The 22,829-nt window shown below is 45.9% G+C and overlaps 1 protein-coding gene across 1 annotated transcript in view; it reads left to right on the top strand.

Moving 5' to 3' along the window:
- The window catches only part of MCF2 (MCF.2 cell line derived transforming sequence), a gene marked incomplete at its 3' end in the record, with an annotated part of 60,109 nt that overhangs the window by 29,426 nt on the left and 7,854 nt on the right, over positions 1–22,829 (top strand). Inside the window, exons 8-25 of the mRNA XM_082004053.1 lie at positions 3,724–3,848; positions 4,328–4,442; positions 4,792–4,911; positions 6,087–6,278; positions 7,702–7,893; positions 8,044–8,215; positions 11,312–11,400; positions 11,953–12,041; positions 12,285–12,351; positions 14,188–14,303; positions 14,418–14,487; positions 14,850–14,942; positions 15,277–15,369; positions 16,366–16,491; positions 17,315–17,536; positions 21,044–21,136; positions 22,037–22,115; positions 22,644–22,707. Of these exons, the coding sequence (XP_081860179.1) occupies positions 3,724–3,848; positions 4,328–4,442; positions 4,792–4,911; positions 6,087–6,278; positions 7,702–7,893; positions 8,044–8,215; positions 11,312–11,400; positions 11,953–12,041; positions 12,285–12,351; positions 14,188–14,303; positions 14,418–14,487; positions 14,850–14,942; positions 15,277–15,369; positions 16,366–16,491; positions 17,315–17,536; positions 21,044–21,136; positions 22,037–22,115; positions 22,644–22,707 (2,117 nt within the window). The remainder of the gene's footprint in view (positions 1–3,723; positions 3,849–4,327; positions 4,443–4,791; positions 4,912–6,086; positions 6,279–7,701; positions 7,894–8,043; positions 8,216–11,311; positions 11,401–11,952; positions 12,042–12,284; positions 12,352–14,187; positions 14,304–14,417; positions 14,488–14,849; positions 14,943–15,276; positions 15,370–16,365; positions 16,492–17,314; positions 17,537–21,043; positions 21,137–22,036; positions 22,116–22,643; positions 22,708–22,829) is intronic.

Raw genomic sequence — 22,829 nt, 5'->3', positions numbered from 1 at the left:
TGGAGGGCATCCAAGGTGAGGATTTCGCGTGAGCGCATGGCCCAGGGCATTCACGATGTGATCCCTGTCTTCATGTGAGCCTTTGTGTTTCATCTTAAGCTACATTTGTGTCTTTAATATTTTAAGAGTTTTTTTTCACCTACCTCTGCCCGTGATTACCGTTATTATAGGATTTAGTGGAAGCTTCACTGCCAGCAGCTACTGCTATATCAAGCTGTTCTCTTTGCTGCTCCTGCATCTTTCTGGGGCCAGCGCACGCCTGTCCCCAGACCCTCACTTCTGAAACCACTCCCGTGCTAATGGCCGTGCTGCGTGGCTGAAGGATGAGGCCCTTTGCTTTATGACAGGGTTCGTTTACATAAAAGACGTGTATCTATTTCACAGAATCACGGAATCACAGAATCACTAGGTTGGAAAGGACTTTCAAGATCATCAAGTCCAACCATTAATCCAGTGTCACTATGTCCCCTAAACCATGTCCTGAAGCGCCACATCCACACGTTTTTTGAACACTTCCAGAGATGGTGACTCCACCACCTCCCTGGGCAGCCTGTTCCAATGCTTGACCACCCTCTCGGTGAAGAAATTTTTCCTAATATCCAATCTAAACCTCCCCTGGTGCAACCTGAGGCCATTTCCTCTCGTCCTATCACTGGTTATTTGGGAGAAGAGACCACCACCCTCGTCGCCACAACCTCCTTTCAGGTAGTTGTAGAGAGCGATGAGGTCTCCCGTCAGCCTTCTCTTCTCCAGACTAAACAACCCCCGTTCCCTCAGCCGCTCCTCATAAGACTTGTGCTCCAGCCCCCTCACCAGCTTCGTTGCCCTTCTCTGGACACGCTCCAGCACCTCAATGTCCTTCTTGTAGTGAGGGGCCCAAAACTGAACACAGGATTTGAGGTGCGGCCTCACCAGTGCCGAGTACAGGGGCACAATCCCTGCCCTGCTCCTGCTGGCCACACTGTCTGATACAGGCCAGGACGCTGTTGGCCTTCTTGGCCACCTGGGCACACTGCCGGCTCATGTTCAGCCGCCTGTAACCAGCACCCCCAGGTCCCTTTCCACCGGGCTGCTCTCCAGCCACTCCTCCCCAAGCCTGTGGCATTGCATGGGGTTATTGTGACCCAAGTGCAGGACCCTGCACTTGGCCTTGTTGAACCTCAGCCCATCAATCCAGCCTGTCCAGATCCCTCTGCAGAGCCCTCCTACCCTCCAGCAGATCAACACTCCCCCCCAGCTTGGTGTCATCTGCAAACTTACTGAGGGAGCACTCGATCCCCTCATCCAGATCATCAATAAAGATATTGAACAAGACCAGCCCCAGAACCGAGCCCTGGGGAACACCGCTTGTGACCGGCCGCCAGCCGGATTTAACGCAGTTCACCACAACTCTCTGGGCTCGGCCATCCAGCGAGTTCCTCACCCAGTGAAGAGTAAACCTGTCTAAGCCACGAGCTGCCAGTTTCTCTAGGAGAATGCTGTGGGAGATGCTGTCAAAGGCTTTTCTAAAGTCCAGGTAGACAACGTCCACAGCCTTTCCCTCATCCGCTAGGCGGGTCACCTGGTCATAGAAGGAGATCAGGTTGGTCAAGCAGGACCTGCCTTTCATGAACCCATGCTGGCTGGGCCTGATCCCTTGGTTGTCCTGCAGATGCTGTGAGCACTCTCAAGACAAACCGCTCCATGATCTTCCCTGGTACGGAGGTCAGGCTGACAGGCCTGTAGTTCCCAGGATGCTCCTTCTGGCCTTTCTTGTAGATGGGCGTCATATTTCATTTATAAGCATTTGTCATTCACCTGACACTGAGTTCCCAGAAGGCTGCCTGTAAGAAATAGGCAAAATGCCACCCAAAGCGTGCTGTGTGTCGGCATAAATGGATGTACGTATGTATAGAAGATACCGTTATAGACGCTGCCAATAGTCCTTTATTTCTGCTTTGAAAATGAAGAGAGCTATAGTATGAAACAGCGGCTACATATATATTGCCGTATGACTGACTTAAACTTCATGCCTAGGACTATAGCCAGAGCGCAGGGAGCAGATATCGGTGACGCGATGTGGTCCTGTATATAAAGCAGGCAGTAATACACATTTTCCTCTGTGGAGGAATAAAACACGTCACGTTTCAATTTGCCTATAAAGCACAGCAGTGCTCAGTACAAGGCATCTGTTGCTTTTAATGCCTTGTCTATTAATTTCAAATATCTAAACCACTCGGCTTTTGATTGAAATGAAGTCCATTGGCTTTTTCTTTTGCTCCTTCTAAGACCATGAAAGATGAAAGCAGATGAGAAAGGGTGCACAGATTGTGGTGACAGCAAGACACGGGATCCTTGTCTCTCTCATGACAACGCCAAGATTGGAACAGCTGATTCCTGAATTCAAATAATGAGTCGAACAGAATAATTTATGTAGCTGTGATACGGAACAGAAGCTGGTTGCAAACAACGAAAAAATGACAGAAATTAATTAAACAGAGTAACTAAGAACTTAACCCCTTTGATATACTGAATGGGCAAAAATCAGGTTAACACCTGTTTGACAGTCGGGCTTTGAATCAAGAGAAGAACGCAGGGCTCTGGAGGGTGAGATGTAAGACGATGAAACAGCAGCCACCTGTGGTCTAAAGCATGCTGCATAATTCCTCTTCCCTTTTGAGTCTCTTGTATGTGGTAGCATCAAAAGGAGACGGGGTTTTTGCCTCGCAGTCGTCTTCCGTGGTGTTTTAGTGATAGGGATGCAAACGGGCAGCGGACACTGTGTGCGTGGGAGCGGAGAAGCTCCTGCAGCCGTGTCCTCGTGCTCCTGAGCTGCTGCCCTGGAGATGCTGTTACATTTAGATTTCTGTGAGCTCTCTGGGGCAGGCAGACATTTAAGCAAGTCTGTGCTTTCTGAATCTTCTCCCTAAAGTGGTTCTGCCATTGTTTCTCTCGTAATAGAAATTTGGCCATCTCTTAGGATGGGCTCTTAGTCCTCCAGGAGTTGGCTCTCCAATGGAGCTGTGCACAGGTCTTTCCTTCAGGGCTTCTTGCAACTCAGTTCATCAGCCACATCTGTTTTCTCCTTCCTTCTCAACTCCGTGTTTTGTCTCTTTTTTCTGCAAATAATTGACTAAATGCACCTGTTTGCTTTGGGGCTGAGGCCAACACAGCACAAAGCACCTCAGCTGATGCTAATGAACACACCAAGGGTTTGAGTTTTCCCTAAGTGGAGGTTACATTGAAAGTGCTGACTTGCTTCTATATGCAGAGGTTCTAGTAAGGGTGCCACATGGTGTCAGTCCCAGCTTTGTCCCACTATGGGGTGCTCTTCTTACAACCTCTTGTGATGACCTTGATGGAGAAGCACAGCCTCCAAGCTGCAGAAGTACTTGAACATGAACTACGTGAACTTGTAGACAGGTATCTAATACAAGCCCCCCTGCTCACCAGGAGGGACCAGTGATAGTGCTGTCCTCCTGCCTCTTGAATCATTTTGTGGCCCGAGGTTTTCATGCATGCTTGTTTCCACCCAGCCTGGCGACCAGTCCATGGTTCAGCCTCCCCCCAGCTCCAGGGGCTAACCCCACATTAGGGTGGCTAAAATATCTGCTGGGAGTCCTTTGGTCTGATGGATATTAGTGCTTCCTTTCATACAGGGAAGCTAAGGCAGGAGAAACACCGAATGACTTACCCTTACCTCACAAAAAGCAGACTGAATCAGAAATGTTTTGCATTATACAGGAGGATATTACAGCAGTCACAAAAGAGGGAAACTTGCTTTTGAGCAGTTTTGAAGAGCCTGACTCTGGGGAATGCCATCAGGACCAACACCGCGAGAGACCTGGGGACTGGGAGACCGTGAATCGGTGAGTGCGCTATGTTCCTAATTTGCCTGATTTTTTGAGTGGAAACACTCAAGTTATTTAAGTGTAGATGTGTTGTTTAGGTCACTTATCAAACAGGTGAAGACAAAGATACCAGAGTTTTGCTCTAGACCCATCAACTTGGGTGACTTCTGTCAAACGACTTTGACCTGCTTTGATCTTTTCCACCACTGATACAATGAGGCTGTGGAGCAGATGCAGGGTTCTGCCATGACAGGCTCCCAGGTATTATTCCGATAAATGGAGATAGCGACCACTGCTTCACACAGGTGCTGTCATGTGCGGTGATGATTTCATTAAAATTCTTTCTGAGATCTTCACAAGTCATATATACATGTCTGTTGACTTCTCCTGAGAGCTTGGGGCCAGAAGACCTGAACAGGTGATCTCTAGGGCTCGTCCATCTCTGCTTGTCCTTTATTTGCAAGTTGTTCCAATCCTGTCCTTTTTTTGTGCTCAAGGTTGCTTGGTCAGCTGCATGAGATGGAGACTGCTTTTGATGGCTTCTGGGAAAAACATCAGTTAAAAATGGAGCAATATTTACAACTGTGGAAGTTTGAGCAAAGTTTTCAAGAGGTATGATCAGATGTAGAAGGAAGAGTTGGAAATGAAAAGAAGGGGAGAGGAGAGACGTTTTTATTTTGAGAGTGTTTAATTTATGCTGCTGTTCCTTGACTCTGGCAGGGATAAGTAGCTTGGGGAGACCACTGTACTTCCTCATTCAGAGCTAATTTAGGTATCACTGCCCTGCAGTCGCATAGATTTTGCCGATAGAAGCATCTTTGAATTTAGAAATTAGTTCTTGGACACTAGTTTTATTATTGGATTTAGTAATCTTAGTTAAAGTGTGATTAATTTTGATCTGAGAATGATTTTCTGCCTGTGCTTTGTATCCTTTTGCAGCAGTCTTCTTCTTTGTGTCTAGGTCAAGAATGCCATTGAATTTTTAATGGGTCAGCAAGCGGAGCTGCCCAACACTGGCGACAGCATCCCCCAAGTAAAGCAGAGGCTCAAGGACTTGGGTCATTTTGATGGTATGGCTCAGGTGAGATAATCTTTCACAGAAAGAGGCACTAATGAAACACAAGAGGCACCTTCTGGATTTGTGGTAGGAGATGTTTTCTGAAATTACCTGGTTCTGGTGTAATTCGTTGGTAAGTGACTGCACAAAAGGATTGATTTCATGTCTTTGCTCTCACAGCAAGGCTGTGATCGCTCTGAAAGCCAGGAACAGGGTATTTAATTATCATGGTTAAAATAAATTGCTGAGCCACCATGAAAATCCAGAACAGATAAATGTCTGAACAGAGTGGGGGCGTGGGAGTTAATGAGCTGGAAGAAGAATTATTTATATGTTGAGTGCTTTAGCAGTGCTAATAGGCAGAGACTTGTTATCAGGCACATGGAGAGGCAAAAAAGTCACTATCTTGACGTGTCTGTGATTTGAACATAACATATGGATGAAGACTAAGAGATGTAGGGGAAAGAAGAGTGAAGACAGATGATTCACGGGAGCTTAACTGAGGTTGTGACTTCAGTAAACGGATGTGCTTGGCAAGTGGGCCAGGGTCAGTGGAGGAATTCTGAAGGATCTGGACACAACCCCCAGAGGCTTCTTTGAAAATAAGAGTCCTAGGAGAAAGGTCTAAGGATTTTTGGCCAGTTGGAAGAAATGTTTGTGGAGAGAGGGAGGAATGGGCCAGGCAGACAGGGTGCAACAGGGAAGCAGTCCCAGCGGAAAGCCAGCCCTGGAGAAGACCTACCCATTACACTGACCAAGATGTGCAGGCAAGATAGCATGTCTTTGCATCAAGGTTTGCTGCAAAAGGCCTGATGTGTTTTCACCGTAAACTTTTAACTGCTCAAATTCCCTTTCGTGCTTATGAGCATAGTGTGCCTACACTGGACATTAGCTGCATTTTTTTAGAGTGCAGTTCCTGGAGGCGGCAGCAATACATTGCCAGCAGCCATTCACAGCATTGCTAGTTTGGTGAAATACTGTGTTCTTCTTCATCCTCTTTTTGGATAGCAAAAGTTTTTTTTCCCAGATGATGGGTGCCATTTTATCCTGTGTAAGCCATCCATTCTGGCTACTTCTAATGGCAGTCATCTCCATGTGTACCTGAAATCTGGTAAGATGAGGCACTGCATGTTGTTATGTGTAGATATTTTGGCATTATTTCAGTCAGTGTGCAATCCCTTCTCTTCCTTTCGCTGAAGGATCTGATAGGGAAGGCTCAGGTGGTGATACTACACGGACACCAGCTGGCAGCAAATCATCACTACGCTCTCAACTTAATTTGCCAGCAATGCAATGAGCTGCGGCACCATTCTGATGTCTTGTCTGATGAGATCAAAAGGAAGCAGATGCGACTGCAGAAGACCTTGGATCTTCATACCCGCCTTCAGCAGGTAGACTTCAGAGACACAGTGGCCTGAGAAGTGGTAGCTTCTCCATGGGGTTAGCCTCTCCACTTCTTAGCTGGAAGCATCTGAAATTTGCAGCTTTGTTTCAGCAGTTCATGGTAGGAAGGTGTTTGCTGGAGGATGGAGGAGTGCTTCACCCCTCACTTAGCTGGTTAAGTGAGCACACAGCTATCTGCTGGTGCTGTGAATAGTCAGCAGAAAGAGGTGGGCATCTCCAGAGGGCGATTCAGAACACCAAAGTTCCGCTGCTGCTGTTGGCCATGCTTGCATGCTGCTTCCATCTATTAATTGACTTTCGAGGTTTTCATACCCAGTGCAAGAGAGGTAATGCTTTCAGATAAACTCCAACCCTTTTTCCTTCGCGATTTATTAAGAATGAACATAGCTGACTGTAAAATAAGGTGACAGATTGGTAGATAGGCGCAGCTGCTGTGTGCTAGCATGGAAGTGGAGTCATGTGGCTCCAATGCTCTTTGATATCTTAATCAGCATCAAAAATTAATTTAGGGAAATTCACGCTAATTAGGCCAGAAGGCACATGTCTGTAATATGCTTGAGGCCATTAAGAGAAGCAGTGAATTTTGACCCTGTTCCATTTCACTGTTTCAGGGGACTAGGGCACTTGTTTTTTTTTAATCTGTGTGCTCCACTCCAATAATGCGTTAACCTGCGTGGATGGACGATTGCTTGGCAGCCTCTCAGCTGCAGGGCAGTGCCCTCTCCTGGGCTCCTTGCAGTCCTGGTTGGTGTTGGTGGTCTAACCCGTGGGCTCTGCTGGAGCACACCGTAGTCCTGCTCTCCACGGCTTTCCTTCCCGCTCACAACACTGGAAGTCGTCCCTCGCTCTTGGCTGCAGCATCTCCTCACGCCTGTGCACACCATGGCGTGTCAGTGCCAGCCGAACCCCAGCCTGGCGTTCACGTATTACCTGTGCATGTTAAATGTAGAGCTTTAAACTCCAATTTTAAATTCTTATTTTTTAAAAAACATGGCTGCAATTACTTTGATCATTCCTCGCAGCTCAGGTCTGCACTGAGCCAGTCATTTAGCTCAAGAAACCCACCTGTCGTCTCTGTAGTGCCCCCGTCAGCCTTCTGAGTTGGATAAAGAAAGATCTGCTTATCATTTGGTTCAGCTATGCACCAAACAGTACTTCTGTGTCAGATATACCACTGGTTTTATCCCGGTACGAGTGGGAGCGGAACTGGGCTGGGTGTGTTGAAGACTGCAGAGAAAATGCGGCAATTCTGCTTTCCAAAGTGCAATAGCTGCTGAGGTCTGTAGGAGTACTAGTTAGCTGTGTGCTGAAAATACAGATCCAGTAAATGATATTCCTCATGGGAACTTTGATTCAGTAGGGGTGCCGCTGACGGTCTCGCTCCCTGTGTTTGCCCCGTGCTGTTACCAGGCTCTGCAGTGCTGTGACGAAGGTGCCTACCTGCTCGCCAACCAGCAGATGGATAAGTGCCAGTCTAAAGAAGGCGCTCAGAAAGCTCTCCAGGACATAGAAAGATTTCTTGAAAACTCTTCAGCCTACTTAAACTATGATCCCCAAGCCCTACACTGCGATTTTGAGTCGGTCTTAACATCTGAACTGAAGGTAAGCAACCCCTCCAGCTCCTCATTACATAAGTAAAAAGCAGGATCGGACCGTGTTGTGGTGTTGTCAGCTTTATAGTCCTCTATTCTGGGTCAAAGTGCAAAATAATGGTAGTTATTTGATCACGGGAGTCTCTTTCACCCTCCACAGTGCCAGATACAGTCAGTGCAGGTCAAGCTTGAAAACGTTCGAAGCATGTTTGAGAATCGTCAGTCTTGCTTCAAGAAGCTGTTGGATAAACATGTGCGGCCCGTCCAGTTAGTAGCCCCTCGGCCAGAAAATCCACCGAGATCAAAATCACCATTATTCTCTCCTAAACATGGTAAAATATTTTAAGTTTGTGGTATTTTCAAATGATAATACTGCTTTGAGACAGGAAGAGCAAGGCTAAGTGCGGTTTTGAGAAACCAGCTAGACCTTGCTGGCTGATACAGAGTTGTTGTATAATGCTAAGTGTATATGAGATGATTTACTATCTTTCCATTCTTTGTGTCTAGCTTCCCATACCTGTGTGAAGAGTGGGGCTGGTTGCTTGGTATTTATTTTCACTTCCTACTTGGTGAAAAAAGACATCTGTAAACAGTGTATAATTCCAGTTCTGCTTTACTAGCACCTTATTGGGCTAAAAACTGATGAATTAGTACTACAGGGAAAAAGAGCCAGGTTTATAAATTTATTAGCATACCAGTCCTCTGCGACAGTCTCCGTAACGGTCTTGAGCTGGAACTGACATAAAGTTAGACTGATGTTTGCAAAGGAGCTTGAAGAAATGAGGAGCTCAGATCTCAGGAACAGAAATGAGAAGCTGGCTGCTTAACTCCCTTTGATTCCTTCAGAATGTCTTCCTTAAATCCCAACTGTGGAATAAGTAATGCCCATAAAGGTACAAATTTGGGTTGAACTGAGGTCACTGAATGTTCTGCCTTGATTTTGGTAATGGGATGTGGCACAATATTAGCTTTAAATGATCACATTAGAACTTTCATCCTTGGCAGCCCTGTACGTATCAGAATTAAAAAGTAACCCAAAGCGACATCCACGTATTTTAAACCAGGGACATGCTAAGTTATGTGAGAATATTAAATTTAGTGATCTGACCGCATAAAGCGGTTAAACATGTGTGTTTTAACACAAAAGTTTTACGATGAATTAATGAACATTGGTTATGGTGAATTGTCGCAGGTGCCATACAAACAGTAAAAGCGTCTCCAGTTCAGGTTAGCGCTGTAAAAAGCCGAGCTGGTGGAGGGATGGGAATGAAGCTAGATGCAGCGAGGCCATCTAAGCTGCTCAAGATGCCGGCCAGTGCAGCAAATAAAGCCTAAATTTCCTTTTCCCCAGGCCGATGCCACCTTCACTGGACCACACTGCCCTCTGAGCCCCGTCCTCAACCAGGAAAAAGGCTCTGAGTCTTTAAACTAGAGAGTTGCCCATTTTACCCGGTGTAACTTTTCCAGCTTTCTAGAAACGGGAAAGTTAAGGGGGAATCACTGACTTAAAGGGTAGGGGCAAATGGGTGGCCGCCTCCGCGGGACGTTGGGAGACCACCGTCAGTCGGTTGGACTTACTTCGTGCCTTGAAGGGTGCACCTTTGTCTAGCAGAGGCCCTCGGTCTCCCGCGAAGCGCAGGTATCCTCCATGAATCCTCGCCCTGAAGGAGATGATCGAGCGCGTTGTGATGAGCAGAGCCGGCACGAGGGCGAAGACAAAGGGCTCCTCTTTGGATGGATCATGCCGAGAGCGCTTTTTAATAAGGCCGCTGACACAAAACCTCAGAACGCTGCAGGCCTGCTGGCGTGGCGCGCAGCGTCAGACGCGCGCCAGGAGCGCTTTGAGGCGGACGGGTTTTGCGGTGGAGTGGAACCAAACCACCTCTGAGCACGTTGCTTTTGCCCTCCTTTCCTTCCCTTCTTTTGCTTTTGCCCCCCTCTCTTTCTGTCCGAGGACAGTCGCTTCCTCTTTCATCTCCGCCCTGGATTTGAAGCCTGTCTGATAAATGTGGTTCTAATTTTGAAACCACTTTTTTTGGGGGGGGAGAAAAGAGTTAAACCTATCCTGTCGCGAGCCAGAAAGCGCAGCAAGGTGTGTGGAAGCGGTACGGCCGGCTGCGGCGGAGCCGGGGTGCCGGAGTGGAGCCGCTCCTGGCGACCGTCTCCGAACGGCCTCTCCCTGTTCCCTCGCTCCCGGTGGGAGTCTCGCGGTAGGACCGCCGGCAGGTCCGCGTTCCTTTTGGGTCTGTGCCGGGTCACAGCCCGCGCGCGCCTCTGCTCCGCTCCCCGGCGTCCGGCTCGCTCTCCTTCCGCGGTCGGCGTGTTTTCACGGGGAGCTCCCGGGCCTCCTTGCTGTGGTAGCTTGACCCCCGAGCAGCCCCACCCGTGCACGGGGCACCTGCTCTCCGTCTGGGTTTGCGTTCCTCCGCATCCATTTCTCTCCCGACACCATCTTCTTGGCAAAAGGTGGCTTTTCGGTGTCAGCCCTGTCCAAACCTTCGACCTAGATTTTACTTTGCTGGCCTCATTTTTTCTGTTGGTAAATAAGGTGAATGTTGCACATCAAAAAGTTTATTTTTGGTCCATCTCGGAATTTGGTGCAAGCAGTGGGGCTGCAGCCTGGCACGTGGAGCTGCCGCTGCGGCTGGAGCCGGCACCATGCCTTCCCACCGCCGCAGTGGGCCATCGCTGGTCCCCGGCCGGTCCCGGCTGCCCGCTCCTCCGTCCTCCGCCGGGTTGTCCCTTTGCGCCGGAGCCCGCGCAGAGCTGGAGGAGTTCATTATTGCCATTCTTGGGGGAGAAGACCCTTTCGGTGAAGAATTGTCGTATTGACAATTCAGGAGTAGCAAGTGTTTGAAAAATGCCGTTTAACTCGTTGGGGAGATGGATGTTGTGTTTTTAAGGTTCCAATTTACCTCCGTAAGCCAGAGTATTAAAGCTTGTCATTATTTAGTGACAATATCAATAAATTCTTCCAAGGTGGAGAAACAGTTTATACCAGCTGAGCATCTTGCCCTACGTTCGTAAAAGGACTTTAAAGCAGTATCCCAGTAGGTGATGTTCCTTTTGGTAGTTTATTTGATTTTATTGTTTTCTATCGTTTGCACAGGCTTCACAGACTTTGTTAAGTTTTGATTACAGTATTCACTTAATGGACTTTTTTTTAATTTCTGATTACTTTTTATTTCATGGCCTTTATGACCACCCGTGTGACTTGTGTTATTTGGTATTAGTATTGTTGTTTGAGATAGTTACCCTTTATTTTGTAAGTTTGCTCATAGTATTAGCTAACGAATTATTCATTCTTAAAATGTATCCTATTTTACTTTGTGATTTATTATTATTATTTCTTTGTGATGTATTATTCTGTCTGAACTGTCTCCTTCACTATAGATGTACATTACGTAATTTTTTTTTTTCTACCCAAGGCGTGGATTTTAATTCCAGTTTGAAGTTTTCATTTGATCTCTCTCTCCCTGGGAAGAAAACATCAAGAAAAACTCCAAGTTCTCGCAAGGTAAAAAATATTCATGAAATCTGAATGAGTTTTATACACTGAAAAACAGAAACCCTTCTAAAAATTGATTGCACTTAGATTCTGGATTAGAAGATGCTCTTTTTTTTCTTTCTTTAAAAAACAAATAAACAAAAAAACCCCTTTCATATCCCTGTGGTTTAGTTGGATTAGGCCAGCGCCTGAGATCTATCTCGGATTGTTTTTCCAAGACGCAGATATCGATTTCCTGTGTGTTATTCCCTGAACTTGTTCTTTGCGTGACAATGATGTCTATTAGGAAAACTCCACATCTGCAGATATTTCCCTTGTGGAAACTGGTCTCTGCGCTAATGAATTACGTTACCAGTATTTTCAGATTTTATGTAGCAGAGTAATTTCTGGGAATATTTGGCTACCCGTTACACACTATGCCCTTTGAAAGTTTTATGTCACGCAGGATTTCTTAAAAGGAGGCGTATTTCGTCCTTCCCCAAAGAGGTCCTGTGCCGACACCAGGGGCTGGGCTCGTCCTGCCTCTGCAGCTCTTCTTAGCGCATCCCTTTTCTCTTCCAGATCGAAGTAATGCACGACTATCAAGAAAAACGGAATTCCTTGCAGTCTTTTATTTCAGACAGTGATGACAACTTAGATATACTAAAAGGGTAAGCTTTCACCCTGTTTACATCACTCACAATGGTGTTTATTTCTGGCCAGTCCTTGCCCCATCCATGTGTTCCTCCAACCTGACCTGGGTGTCATCTCCTGGGCTTTTACCTTTTTTATCATCCCTGTGTTGGTTGTTCATGAGATTGCAGTGTGTTTTGGGCTGCTTGAACTGCACTGATTACCTTTGGTTTTTTTACAGACATAAAAATAACATCTTTCTTTCTTTCCCTTTATTTTAGCCATGTCATAAATGAGCTTATAGAAACTGAGAGAGTGTACGTAGAGGAACTCTTCACTGTTTTGACGGTGAGTGACTTCTTCAGGTTGCTCATTATTGTTCCCTGGTGACTTGTACAAAAGGGCACCTGCCACTTTGTCAAACTAAGTAAAAATGTAATGGGGCAGGTTTCTACCAGACTGTCAGATCCCAAGCTAGTCATAAAAGTTCAAGTTTTCTCCCTGGCTTTTCTTTGTCGGAGGCATCTGCAGGAACAGTTGGTGCCAGGATGAGCTTTTCCTCTAGAATGAGGGAGAAGCCTTCTGTTTGTACACAAAAGCACTGGCAATTAATGTCAGGGCCTGGAAAAAGGTACAAAAAGCTGGTATTTTTAACTGTTCCCTAATTTCTTTTACCTTTTGGAGACAAAAGAGAGAAGCTTGTGTTTTATCCTTCGGAGGATTCTGTCTCAACATAGTGAGGTTCGGCAACGTATAAAGCACATTTCTTTAGAAACCAGATTATAATTTCTCTTACTTCCATTTTAGACACTTCTGCTTTATTCCAAAATAACTCTTGCTGATGGCCAAAACCAGTTGGCTGTTAAATAACTCTCTCCCCTTAGATTTCTCTCACCCAGGAGCAAGCAGGATATAAATCTGTTGGACTGCAGGTAGTTACATGTAATTGCCCTGATTGTTTTTTTGCTAAACCACAATCTATATGATAAAGCAGTTGGCAGATATATATTGTTATATTGTTACTGTGCATATCAAGTCTAGATGGAGAAAAAAGGACAGATGGACTTAAGTTTTCTGAAAACAGTATTTCCCTTAAAGAGGGAAGCCTGCTTGCAGTGGTTAAATGTAAATGACTAATTTTCCAGATACTTATCTTCTACAGCATCCTTAATCAGCTACAAAATGCCTGCTTAGTATAAGGAATACTGATTCCAACCAGAGCGAGTGTCAGAGCTTAATTTGGAAAGCCAAAGAAGACATGCTGTACGTAGTGAATACATTTTTGCAAACATTTCTGCTATTCTTGTTAAAAGGACCTCAGTTCTATGCAAGGCTGGGTGACTAGCGTGGCCAGCTCCGGTTGAGCTGTGGCTAATGGCCTTCTTGATGCCTTCTTTGCAGTGATGGTCGTGAGCGCTGTTGGTGCCTTCTCCCTACCCTACAGTTAGGACGCTTACTACATCTGGTGGATGTTTTTGCGTTGGTGCAGTGATATGCTGTTACTGAGGGGACCTTTGCATTACTTCCTAGTTCCACCCAACAATCTGTAGTGCAGTGATGTCCCTCCAGCTCCTCCCTGGTTTGGGAGGCTGTGATTTCAAGAGGCAAGCGGAGGCACAGAGGACAGAAATCCTGAGGCATTGAGGAGAGTGAGATGCTGGCGCTCAGTGGGTCTTGTACAAGAGAAGAAAGCCCATTAATTCTGGTGTTTGATCTCAAGCCGTCTCTGCTTTGCAGCAGGTCACCTCGTGCACTGGTTCTCGTGAGGTTGCGTGTAACTGCATACCCTCTACAAACGTGTTGTCACTCCCCGTGTCCCATGCTCATAGCAGCTAATGTGCTTAACCCAGACAAGTTTTCCACCGGGACCTCTCCCGCAGTCAGGCCACAGCAAGGAGAAAGTGGCTGTGATTTGCCTTTCGGGAGTAGAGAGCATCTCTGCAGCGCTGGCCAGCCCCATGGGAGCCATCCCAAGCCATCCCCTGCTGGACCACAGCCCCACGCGCCCAGGCACTGAAAGACAGGGATTTAGAGACAAAAATAAGGAAATCAAAGGGATGTTGCACTTTGAAACAAAGCAGGTTGTATTGAAAGTCTGTTCACATCCCCTTTTCGTCTGCCTTTGAGGACATGCCAAGCCAAGTCCTTACCAGCTGAGTGATGGGCCCCTTTTGCATCCCGCAGGGCTACAGAGCTGAGATGGATAACCCCGCCATGCTCATCCTCATGCCTCCCGTGCTGAGGAGCAGGAAGGACATCCTCTTCGGAAACATGCCCGAGATATACGACTTCCACAACAAGTACGATGCTGGCTCTATTGCCCCTTTTTATCAGGCTGATTTCCTGTAACGATTAAATACCCAAGCCGTACCTTGCTCACCGCTGCATGTTGTCTCTTCCCCCATCTCTTTTAGAATTTTCCTGCACAGCCTGGAAAGCTGCCTGGGAGCACCCGAGAGAGTGGGATTTTGTTTCCTAGACAGGGTTGGTAACTCATTTTCACATATAAAGCAGACTTGAAGGCCAACGTTTCTCCTCATTTGTCACATTCTGCAGCATCCCGGTTATGTCAGTTGAGTAAGATGCTTCTGATACGCGATACCAAGAGCAAGGCAGGGAGCGTGGGTGCGTGGCCAGCAGCAGATGGGGAAGAGCAGCAGTTGTGACTGTGCTGTGCTCTGCTGTGATTCCCAGCAGTGGTTCTTTTACCCAAACTCCGTGACTTTGAGATATTACGGTTAGCAGGAGGGAGAAAAGCAAATTTACAGTTTGGGTGCTCACCTTAATTTGGCTTCCCAGCAGGTTTGCGTGCGGGTGCATGACTTGCTTTTCGGCTTCCCTTACAGCGGGAGGATTTCCAGATGTATGAGAAATACTGCCAGAACAAGCCCCGGTCGGAGTCCCTGTGGAGGCAGTGCTCCGAAAGCACCTTCTTCCAGGTGAGCTGTTTGTTCCTGCCAAGGCAGGCATCGTCCTGCGGCACTCACTTGTCCTAAACGCCTTCCTCAGCCCCCCGGTGACTTTGTGGCGTGTTCTGTTTACTATCGTGTGGAAGCCTCACAGAAATAGAAGTTGGAGTTCCTTGTGCCCAAGGAGTTTAAGGCAGATCTATTCATTGTATTATTTTATGTGTTTTTATAAAATTTTAGCTATAGGCACCGTATGACATTTTTATGTGAAATCTTCAAAGTCATCAAACCATATTAGTCATGCTGTTGGAATAACTACTTATAGTTGGTGCAGAAAATATTTAATCTGAATTCTTTGTTCCAGGAATGCCAAAGAAAATTAGAGCACAAACTCGGGCTGGATTCCTATTTGCTTAAACCAGTGCAGCGCCTGACAAAATACCAGTTACTTCTGAAGGTATTCCATATTCTGCTTTGAAAGGACATCGGGAGATAGATTTGTTTTCTGTTTTCTTTTATTTTTCGATTAAAGGTTACCTGTAAATCAGCACCAAGCCTTAGATTGCATATTGCTTATCTTGGCCTTCCATAGTGACTTTCAGTGAGGATGAGAATTTGCATAACTAGAAAAGGAACAAGTGCTTTTAACAAGCTGTTTTTAAGGGGAGAAAGACTGGATATGTTTAAAGATGCAAAATGACAGAACCACTTCTAAGAAAACAAGCAGAGATGATCATAAGTGTATGATGAGTGAAATATATTGTATTGATGCATCTCTTGTTCTCCTTGGGTTGTTACAGTGCCTGTCATCTTTAATGCATTTATTCTTGCGTCCCCCTTGTGAGGCAGGGCAGTGCTGTTATTCCCACTTTATAGAGTGTGAACAACAGTGGGGTGGTGGCTTCTGAACCCCATCTTGCAGCTTCTTGAATGAGGGATGGGTACACAAGAAGCTGTAAGTGGGCAGAGGAGGTCTGAAATGAAAGTAATTTTATATCAGTGGTATAGTTTCCAACTCTGATTTCTGTTTATTGACTTGAAGGCTCTGGATTTTATAAAATCTGTTCCTTGTGTCTGCCAGTCTGAAGACCATCATTGGCTGCAATCTCATTTGAAGGCACATATGACATATTTGCAGATGATGGAAAACCTGACCCTTATTTCCCATTTCTTACCAAGCCGGAAAACACAACACAAAGAACTCAGATGAGCGTGATGCTGCTTTATAACCTGACACCATCTTTAAGGAAACTCAGAAAAAATGGGCCATGCTTCAGTGGTCTGTTCCACACCTCATACTGACCATAGTTTAGAGTGGGTCTTTTTTCCAGTGACATATGAAAAAAGAAAGTCAGGCAGCGTAGCTTGCTCTGGGGCATTGGAAACTCTGGGTGAGATGGAAAAGTCTGTTTTGTTCAAGTGCAAACATGTGCTCTTCCATTTCTATTTTCAGGAGTTGCTAAAGTACAGCACGAGCTGTGATGGAGTTCAGGAACTTCAAGAAGCTCTGGTTGCAATGTTGGATTTGCTAAAGTCAGTCAATGACTCTATGCATCAGATTTCAATAACAGGATATGATGTGAGTAGATTTGGGTAATGAGAGACCTTGCACAAGTCCGGATGATGCCCCGGGCCGGGAATGGATAGCATCCCAGAATGTACGAACTAAAAACTATACTAGAACAGCTACAAAGTGTAGCTTTGGGATCAGGAAGCTCTTACAGGTGGCAGTCTTCCATCTGATTTCAGGATTTTGGAAAATATCCGCATCCAAAGGACATACCCAAAGTCACGTAGTGCCCACACTTGCCACCTTGTGGTTCTCCAGAGTATTTTTCCAGCATGCAGCTTTATTCTCTCACCTTGTAATTCACCTGGGGTGCCTTCACAGCATTTCTCGTTCAACACGTAACTAAATATGCTCTGAGGCTGATTTTGATCCTTGCCCTTTGAAGCAGTTTTCTTTCCTAGGGTTTCAGGGAAGGGAGAGGGGGTGGCTTTCTAAGCTACTGGTTCCAGTCCTGGCCTCCCCAAGAAATCCATCCTCTGAGACCTCAGTTCAGGCTCTAATCTCATCTGCCCGCTCCCAGTGAAGCAGCCAGAGCCCTTGACCTGGACTTCCGTAGGAGTTGGAGAGTTTTCCTATCTTCCTAGTTCTTCCAGTTACTGACTTGTATCCCTTCACGTAAGCTAGCCGCAGCGCTCTGTCCGAGACCTCTGCTTCCCTCCTGGCACCATGCCGTCACTCCCAAAAGATCATCTGATCCTTCCAGGAAGACCTATTCTTAGAGTGACGTGCCTTGGAACAGGGCTGGCCCCATCGCCCGTCATTGTTTGGACAGTCCTCTTACATTTTAAGTGATGTCTTTTTCTTTCTTTTTTTATTCGTCATACTCTCACAGGGTGACCTGAGCGAACTGGGGAAAGTATTGATGCAAGGATCTTTCAGTGTTTGGACAGGACACCGGAAAGGTCCGACAAAAATGAAGGATCTTGCCAGGTTCAAGCCAATGCAGAGGCATCTGTTCCTGTACGAGAAAGCCTTGGTCTTCTGTAAGAAGCGAGAGGAACATGGAGATGGATATGACAAAACCTCATCTTACAGTTTTAAGCATTTTTTGAAAGTAAGGACTTTTTAGCTGGAGCCATTGCCATGTATATTGTACATCAGTAACTCTGCAGACCCCGAGAGTATTTTTCCTCTAACACAGTGGCTTCTTTTCTGCTATTAAGGGCTGTAATGCCTCATATGGCAGTGCCATGCCCTTCGGTTGTAATAAGCTGTGAGGACCCCCACAGCTGAAGCGACAGCTGGGAGAGCCCAGGTGATGGCATCTTCCAGGGAAATGGAGCACGTCCCAGGGATGAGAACGTGCCTTCCCCCCTCCCCTAGTCTGCTTTCCAGGAGCAGGGGTGAGGGCATGAAACTTGGTGGGGGGGAGCCCTTCACAGCTTTCCCAGCCCACCTGGGAGAGCAAGGGGCCTCCTCACGGCCCTGGTCCCCAGGGAGGTCCCTTGGGCTGGGGTCTGCATGGCTGCTCCTGTTTCCCAGCCAGGAGGATGCAGAGATAACTCTTCTTCCTCTCTGATTGCCTTTCTCCTTTGGCAGGCTCTAACTGCAGCTGAAAGTACAATTATCAATGAAGAGAGTAGCCTATGGCAAACTATCAGGGACATAAGCAACTGTCCCAAGCCTATATATGCTAACTTATCAATAAAAATCCCAAACTGCTCCTCTGAAAGAGACCTTCTGGCGTACTGCATGTGATGAGCACTTCTAACATCACCATTTTGTCTCAGTACTCTGCCTTGTTTTTCTTCATAAATAAAAACCCAACATGTTGTATCTTAGAATGGAAAAAAATGGGCACTTGCAGGCAGAGCCTTCAGGTGCTGCAGGTCCCTGATCTCCGTGAGGCCTGGGGAGGGAGATACCACAAGTAGTGGGAAAGCCATGTCATAGTAGATGTCTGTTCAGCTCTAGTGCATGTTACAAATTGTGTATTAAAACCAAATCCCAGGCCATATGTTTCGGTACTTAAATGTTTTTCCCAAGCAGCATCGTTTTCTTTCCGGAGAGCTTGTTTTCCCCGTGTTACTTGTTTTACCATACGTGCTTTTGAAAGAACTGAAGAGGTAGCATGGGAAAAGCCTGCTCGGAGGAGAAAACCTAGGAGGAGTAAACCTACCTAGGAGAAAAACACGAGAAAACCATGTTCAGGAGTCCAGGCAATGGGGCCAGGGTTTATCTTTGTCTTGGGAGGGCCCATTTTCCGGTTGTTCGCTTTGCCGTGCGGAGAGGTTGGGGTTAGAAATCCACGGATGCTGCAGGATTACATCTGCACACATCCATTTTCCGAATTCCCGTCCTGAGGGCGAAATCGTGTTTCTGGAGCTTGACATTTGTTTGATTCATGATAGTATCAGGAAATTATGTTTCTCTGCAAGAATGTTTTCCGGGGATTCAGACTTAAAGCATGCTGTTGGGTAGAAGCTGTGTAACTGGATGTCTGTAAAACAAACAAAGAACCCCTCAGGATAATATTTTACATACTGTGTAAAATACCCAGTGGTAAATACCTCTTCAGCTGAGATTCAGTAGCTTAGAGGATACAGACTGGTAACTCACTGCAATGCCAAGTAAACCAGTCTGCCTGGTACCGCCGTGGAAGGCGGTGCAGACGAAGACCATCCCTGACCCACCTCGCCCTGCATTGCGGTGAGCCAGCAGCTGAGGGACAGTAAATCCTGCTCAGGGGGAGGAAAGAGAATGTCAAAATCCACTAATACGAACGAACAGACCTTAAATATATCTATTCCTGGCATTTTCCTTTGCATTCTCCTAGTAGATTATCTGAGATTTCTAATGTCTTGATGCCCAGGCAGTTTTCTAGAAGCTTCCGTATAAATTGCCATGCCAAAGGAGAGGCACGGGATGGAAATTGCAGCGCCTGGATGAGGTGCTCTCTGGGCTGCCCTTTCAACATCTTTCATAATTTTTTTTTTTTAAACTTTCAAGCTTTTTAAATTGTCATAAAATCAGAACGGAGCCTGAGCCAGCTTTCGAAAGCAGCATTGCGCAGGATAAAATTTTTCAAAATGTTCAGGACTGTGCTGCAGATTTTAACCGATGCATTTTTTAAATCCCAGTAGATGCGTGTAAAACTGCGGATGTGCAACTGGTCGCTGGCTTTAGTCTCCTTCTTGCAATCTCAGCCCTATTCTTCGGCGCAGATCTCTCGGCTCTTGTCGAAGGTGCCTGTGCAGGACCGGGTTGAGAGGGACTCGAGGCAAAGAGCGGCTGGGAAATACCCACCGCTGTTCGGTGACGGGCCCTTCCCGTCTGGAGGCAAACGCTTCCTCACAAGTTCAGGAGAGCTCTGCTGTTTATGCCAGCGAAGAAATGAGGAAAGCCAATTAGCAACTTGCTTCCGATTTCCCGAGGCTCTTCGTAGTCGCAGGAAGCAGGTGCCAACGTTTGAAAAAGTGACTGGGGACAGAAAGTTTGCCCAGGTGACCTAATCTGTAAATCCTCGCAGTCTTTCAGACCAAAAGCTCCGAGGATGCACATATTGACAGAGAGGAACAGCGATGTTAAACAGATGTTCCTTCTAAGGCCTTATTTGTATTTATACTGGATTTATCCAATATAGTCTCTGTGAATCATTCATGATGGATGACACCATTATTATTAGACCTATTTCAAAATGTGTAAGCGGGCTACTTCAGCGGTGTTTGACCGTCAATTAGTCGGCGATGAATTGCTAGCAAGCTGTGCTTTAAGTGAGAGGATGGTTTATGCAATATCGGGTATCAAAGCATTTTTCAGCTTCATGGCATGTTCAGCAAGTAGGTCTGAGCTCTCCTGTTGCAGAAGAGTTTTTTGGTCTCTAATCATAGTTTGAGCTTCCGATTCAGGTGGGTCACGTTGTGCAAATCCTGAATTATTTCCGCCTTTCGCATTTCCATTCAACTTACCAAAAGTGGTCTGTGATAATGGGTACCTACGTACAGCAGCATTCAGCCACGTCTAGCTTGGAGTCTGCGTCCTTCTTGAAAGCCAAATTTACGACAGCTCAGCCTGTATAAAATTAACCCTTCTTTTGGAAGCCTTGGAATGATGTCTCGACTACAGGAATGGGCAGGGACCAAAAGACGTTGAACTTAAATTCCTAAAGGAGTTAAAGTCTTTGCAAATGGGGTTTAAGGCTCGGTGAAAGAACGAAACACAGAATTCAGTGAGTAAATAAAGAGTAATATGGCAGAAATAATGTATGTAGAAAAATAACGCGCCACACGTTTATAAAGCTTCATCAGCCTCATCTGAGAAGTTTCATACTGAAAGAGGTATGAGATGGCTTTTCAGTGAGTTCCACTGATTCCCAGATGAAAAGTCCCCTAAGGGTCTGTTGATTGCTTTCAGAAGGCTTTTACAAATACAGCAAGCTGGTGGAAAGTCAGGGGGGATAAGCCAGGTAATGACTTTCATTTGCTACTGAAATGAAAGTTGGTGAAATGTGTGAAATTGGGTGAAAACAGGTTTGTTTAACATGCTGCAAAATGCCTGGATTCATAGGGAAGAGGGAAAGATCTGTAGTGTGTTTAATTTTTTGGTTCTTTTGGGTTTGCAGATGAATGCAGTTGGAATAACTGAGAATGTGAAGGGAGATCATCGGAAATTTGAAATCTGGTATAGTGGGCGAGAAGAGGTCTATGTCGTGCAGGTTTGTAGCTTCAAAAATCTGGGTATTTCTACAGCCTCATAACAGTGTTAAGGGAATGTCTCCCATTGATCTTTATGGGATTATCAGACAATTAACTTGCGTTTCTTCTTCCTCCTTGCTTGTGTCGGCGTTCACAGAGCTGTCCCAGTGGCTGGTCTTTGGTGTCTAGTCCGGAGCCTTTTACTCCAGATGAAATCTCAAACAGACCAGTGGTTTTACTGTGCTTAATAGCTTATGTGAATTGAGCTGGGAAAAGGGCCTCGTGTGCTCCTCTACAATTAGATGTCAGAACTGCTCCCAGAGCAAAGGCTTAGGCTCCGTGGTGCTATTTCCCGTAGTCTTCTGACTCATCTACAAAATAGTATCCCAGCTGGCCTGATTTCTTCTTGTTTGTTGGCTTTTTTTTTTTCCCTTTTGTAGCATTTTGAATAGAAATTTCTGACGGTGAAATGTTCGTGTAATGGGGTGTTCACAGGAAAACCCGTTGTGAAAATACTGTTGATTGATTTTTTTTTTTTTTTTTTAATTAGTCTTCTGCCTAGCTCTTTTTTTTCTCCATGTTACACCACAGTCGCCAACTTAAATGCATAAAGCAGATGCCTGTAGCCAAGTATACATATATTCAAAAGGCAGATTTGGCCCTTTAGGTGTTTTGTAGAAGAGCTAAGATGCATGCACACGCGCAACGAGCTTTTGCCTGCACTCCTTGTGTTGTTGTGATGGCTCCGCAATTTCCACTGTGTTTTGCCTGGATGTAGTGGCGATCGTCCATTTTAAAAGATCAAGAATATTTAAAATTTAGTGGTGGCTTTGGATAAAAGGGAATTTCAGATAATTACAGCGTAGAAAAGTAAGATTTTACTCATACGTTATAACTCAGACAATTTTCTTTTCTTCCAGGCCCAAACAGTAGATCTGAAGATGGCATGGTTGAATGAAATAAGAAAAATTTTGTTCAAGCAGCAGGAGCTTATAAAAGGTACATTTGACCAGTTTCTCTGTGGCATTCACTCTGCAGCAAACCTTTCCGATTTTCACATAGTTAATCTTCAAATCCACTAATTCTCACCAGAGAATTGATTTTCAGAAGAAGCCTAGTAGCAAAATACTGCAGTGAGGTCTTACATTACAGGGAAATAACATAACTTGGAGCAGTAAAGGCCAGGTGCTTATGAAAATGAATTACAGGAGTACATTTTTATTTTTCATCCTTCTCTTGGGGTTTATTTCACATTTGTTATCATAGGCTTAATTCAACAAGATACATACCAGATGCCTAATTTTAAGCATATTATAGTCTTCAGTGACATGCTCGCTATTGGATTTGTGCTAACGTACCATCTTAATCATAACTAAGTCTGTGCTTTGCAAGAGTCCCCAGGTCTGTTTTTCTCTGAACAGAAATCATTAGGCTTGTACAAAAGGTCTAACTTTTAAAATAACGCTGCAAGTGTGACTGTTACTTACAAAAAAGTGGATTTTAAGCTGGTGTTTGACCTCCCCGCAGTGGAGAAGCAGCAGCCCGGCTCGTGCACGGACCAGCTCCCGCTCTGCTCCCAGCCGAGCGATGGGTGAGTCGCAGGCGCCGGAGCGGGGGCTCTCCCCGGTACCCCCCGTCGCTGGGCACCCAGCGCCTTCCGGCCGTGTCCTGGCTCTGTGCTGTTGCCCCCGCCCACGTTGGGAGCCCGGGGCG

The sequence above is a fragment of the Phaethon aethereus genome (genome assembly GCF_964289735.1).
Source record: "Phaethon aethereus genome assembly, chromosome: 10".
Lineage (NCBI taxonomy): Eukaryota > Metazoa > Chordata > Aves > Phaethontiformes > Phaethontidae > Phaethon > Phaethon aethereus.
The sequence above is the reverse complement of the archived record's forward strand: the minus strand, read 5'-3'. Positions and strand labels throughout refer to the sequence as shown.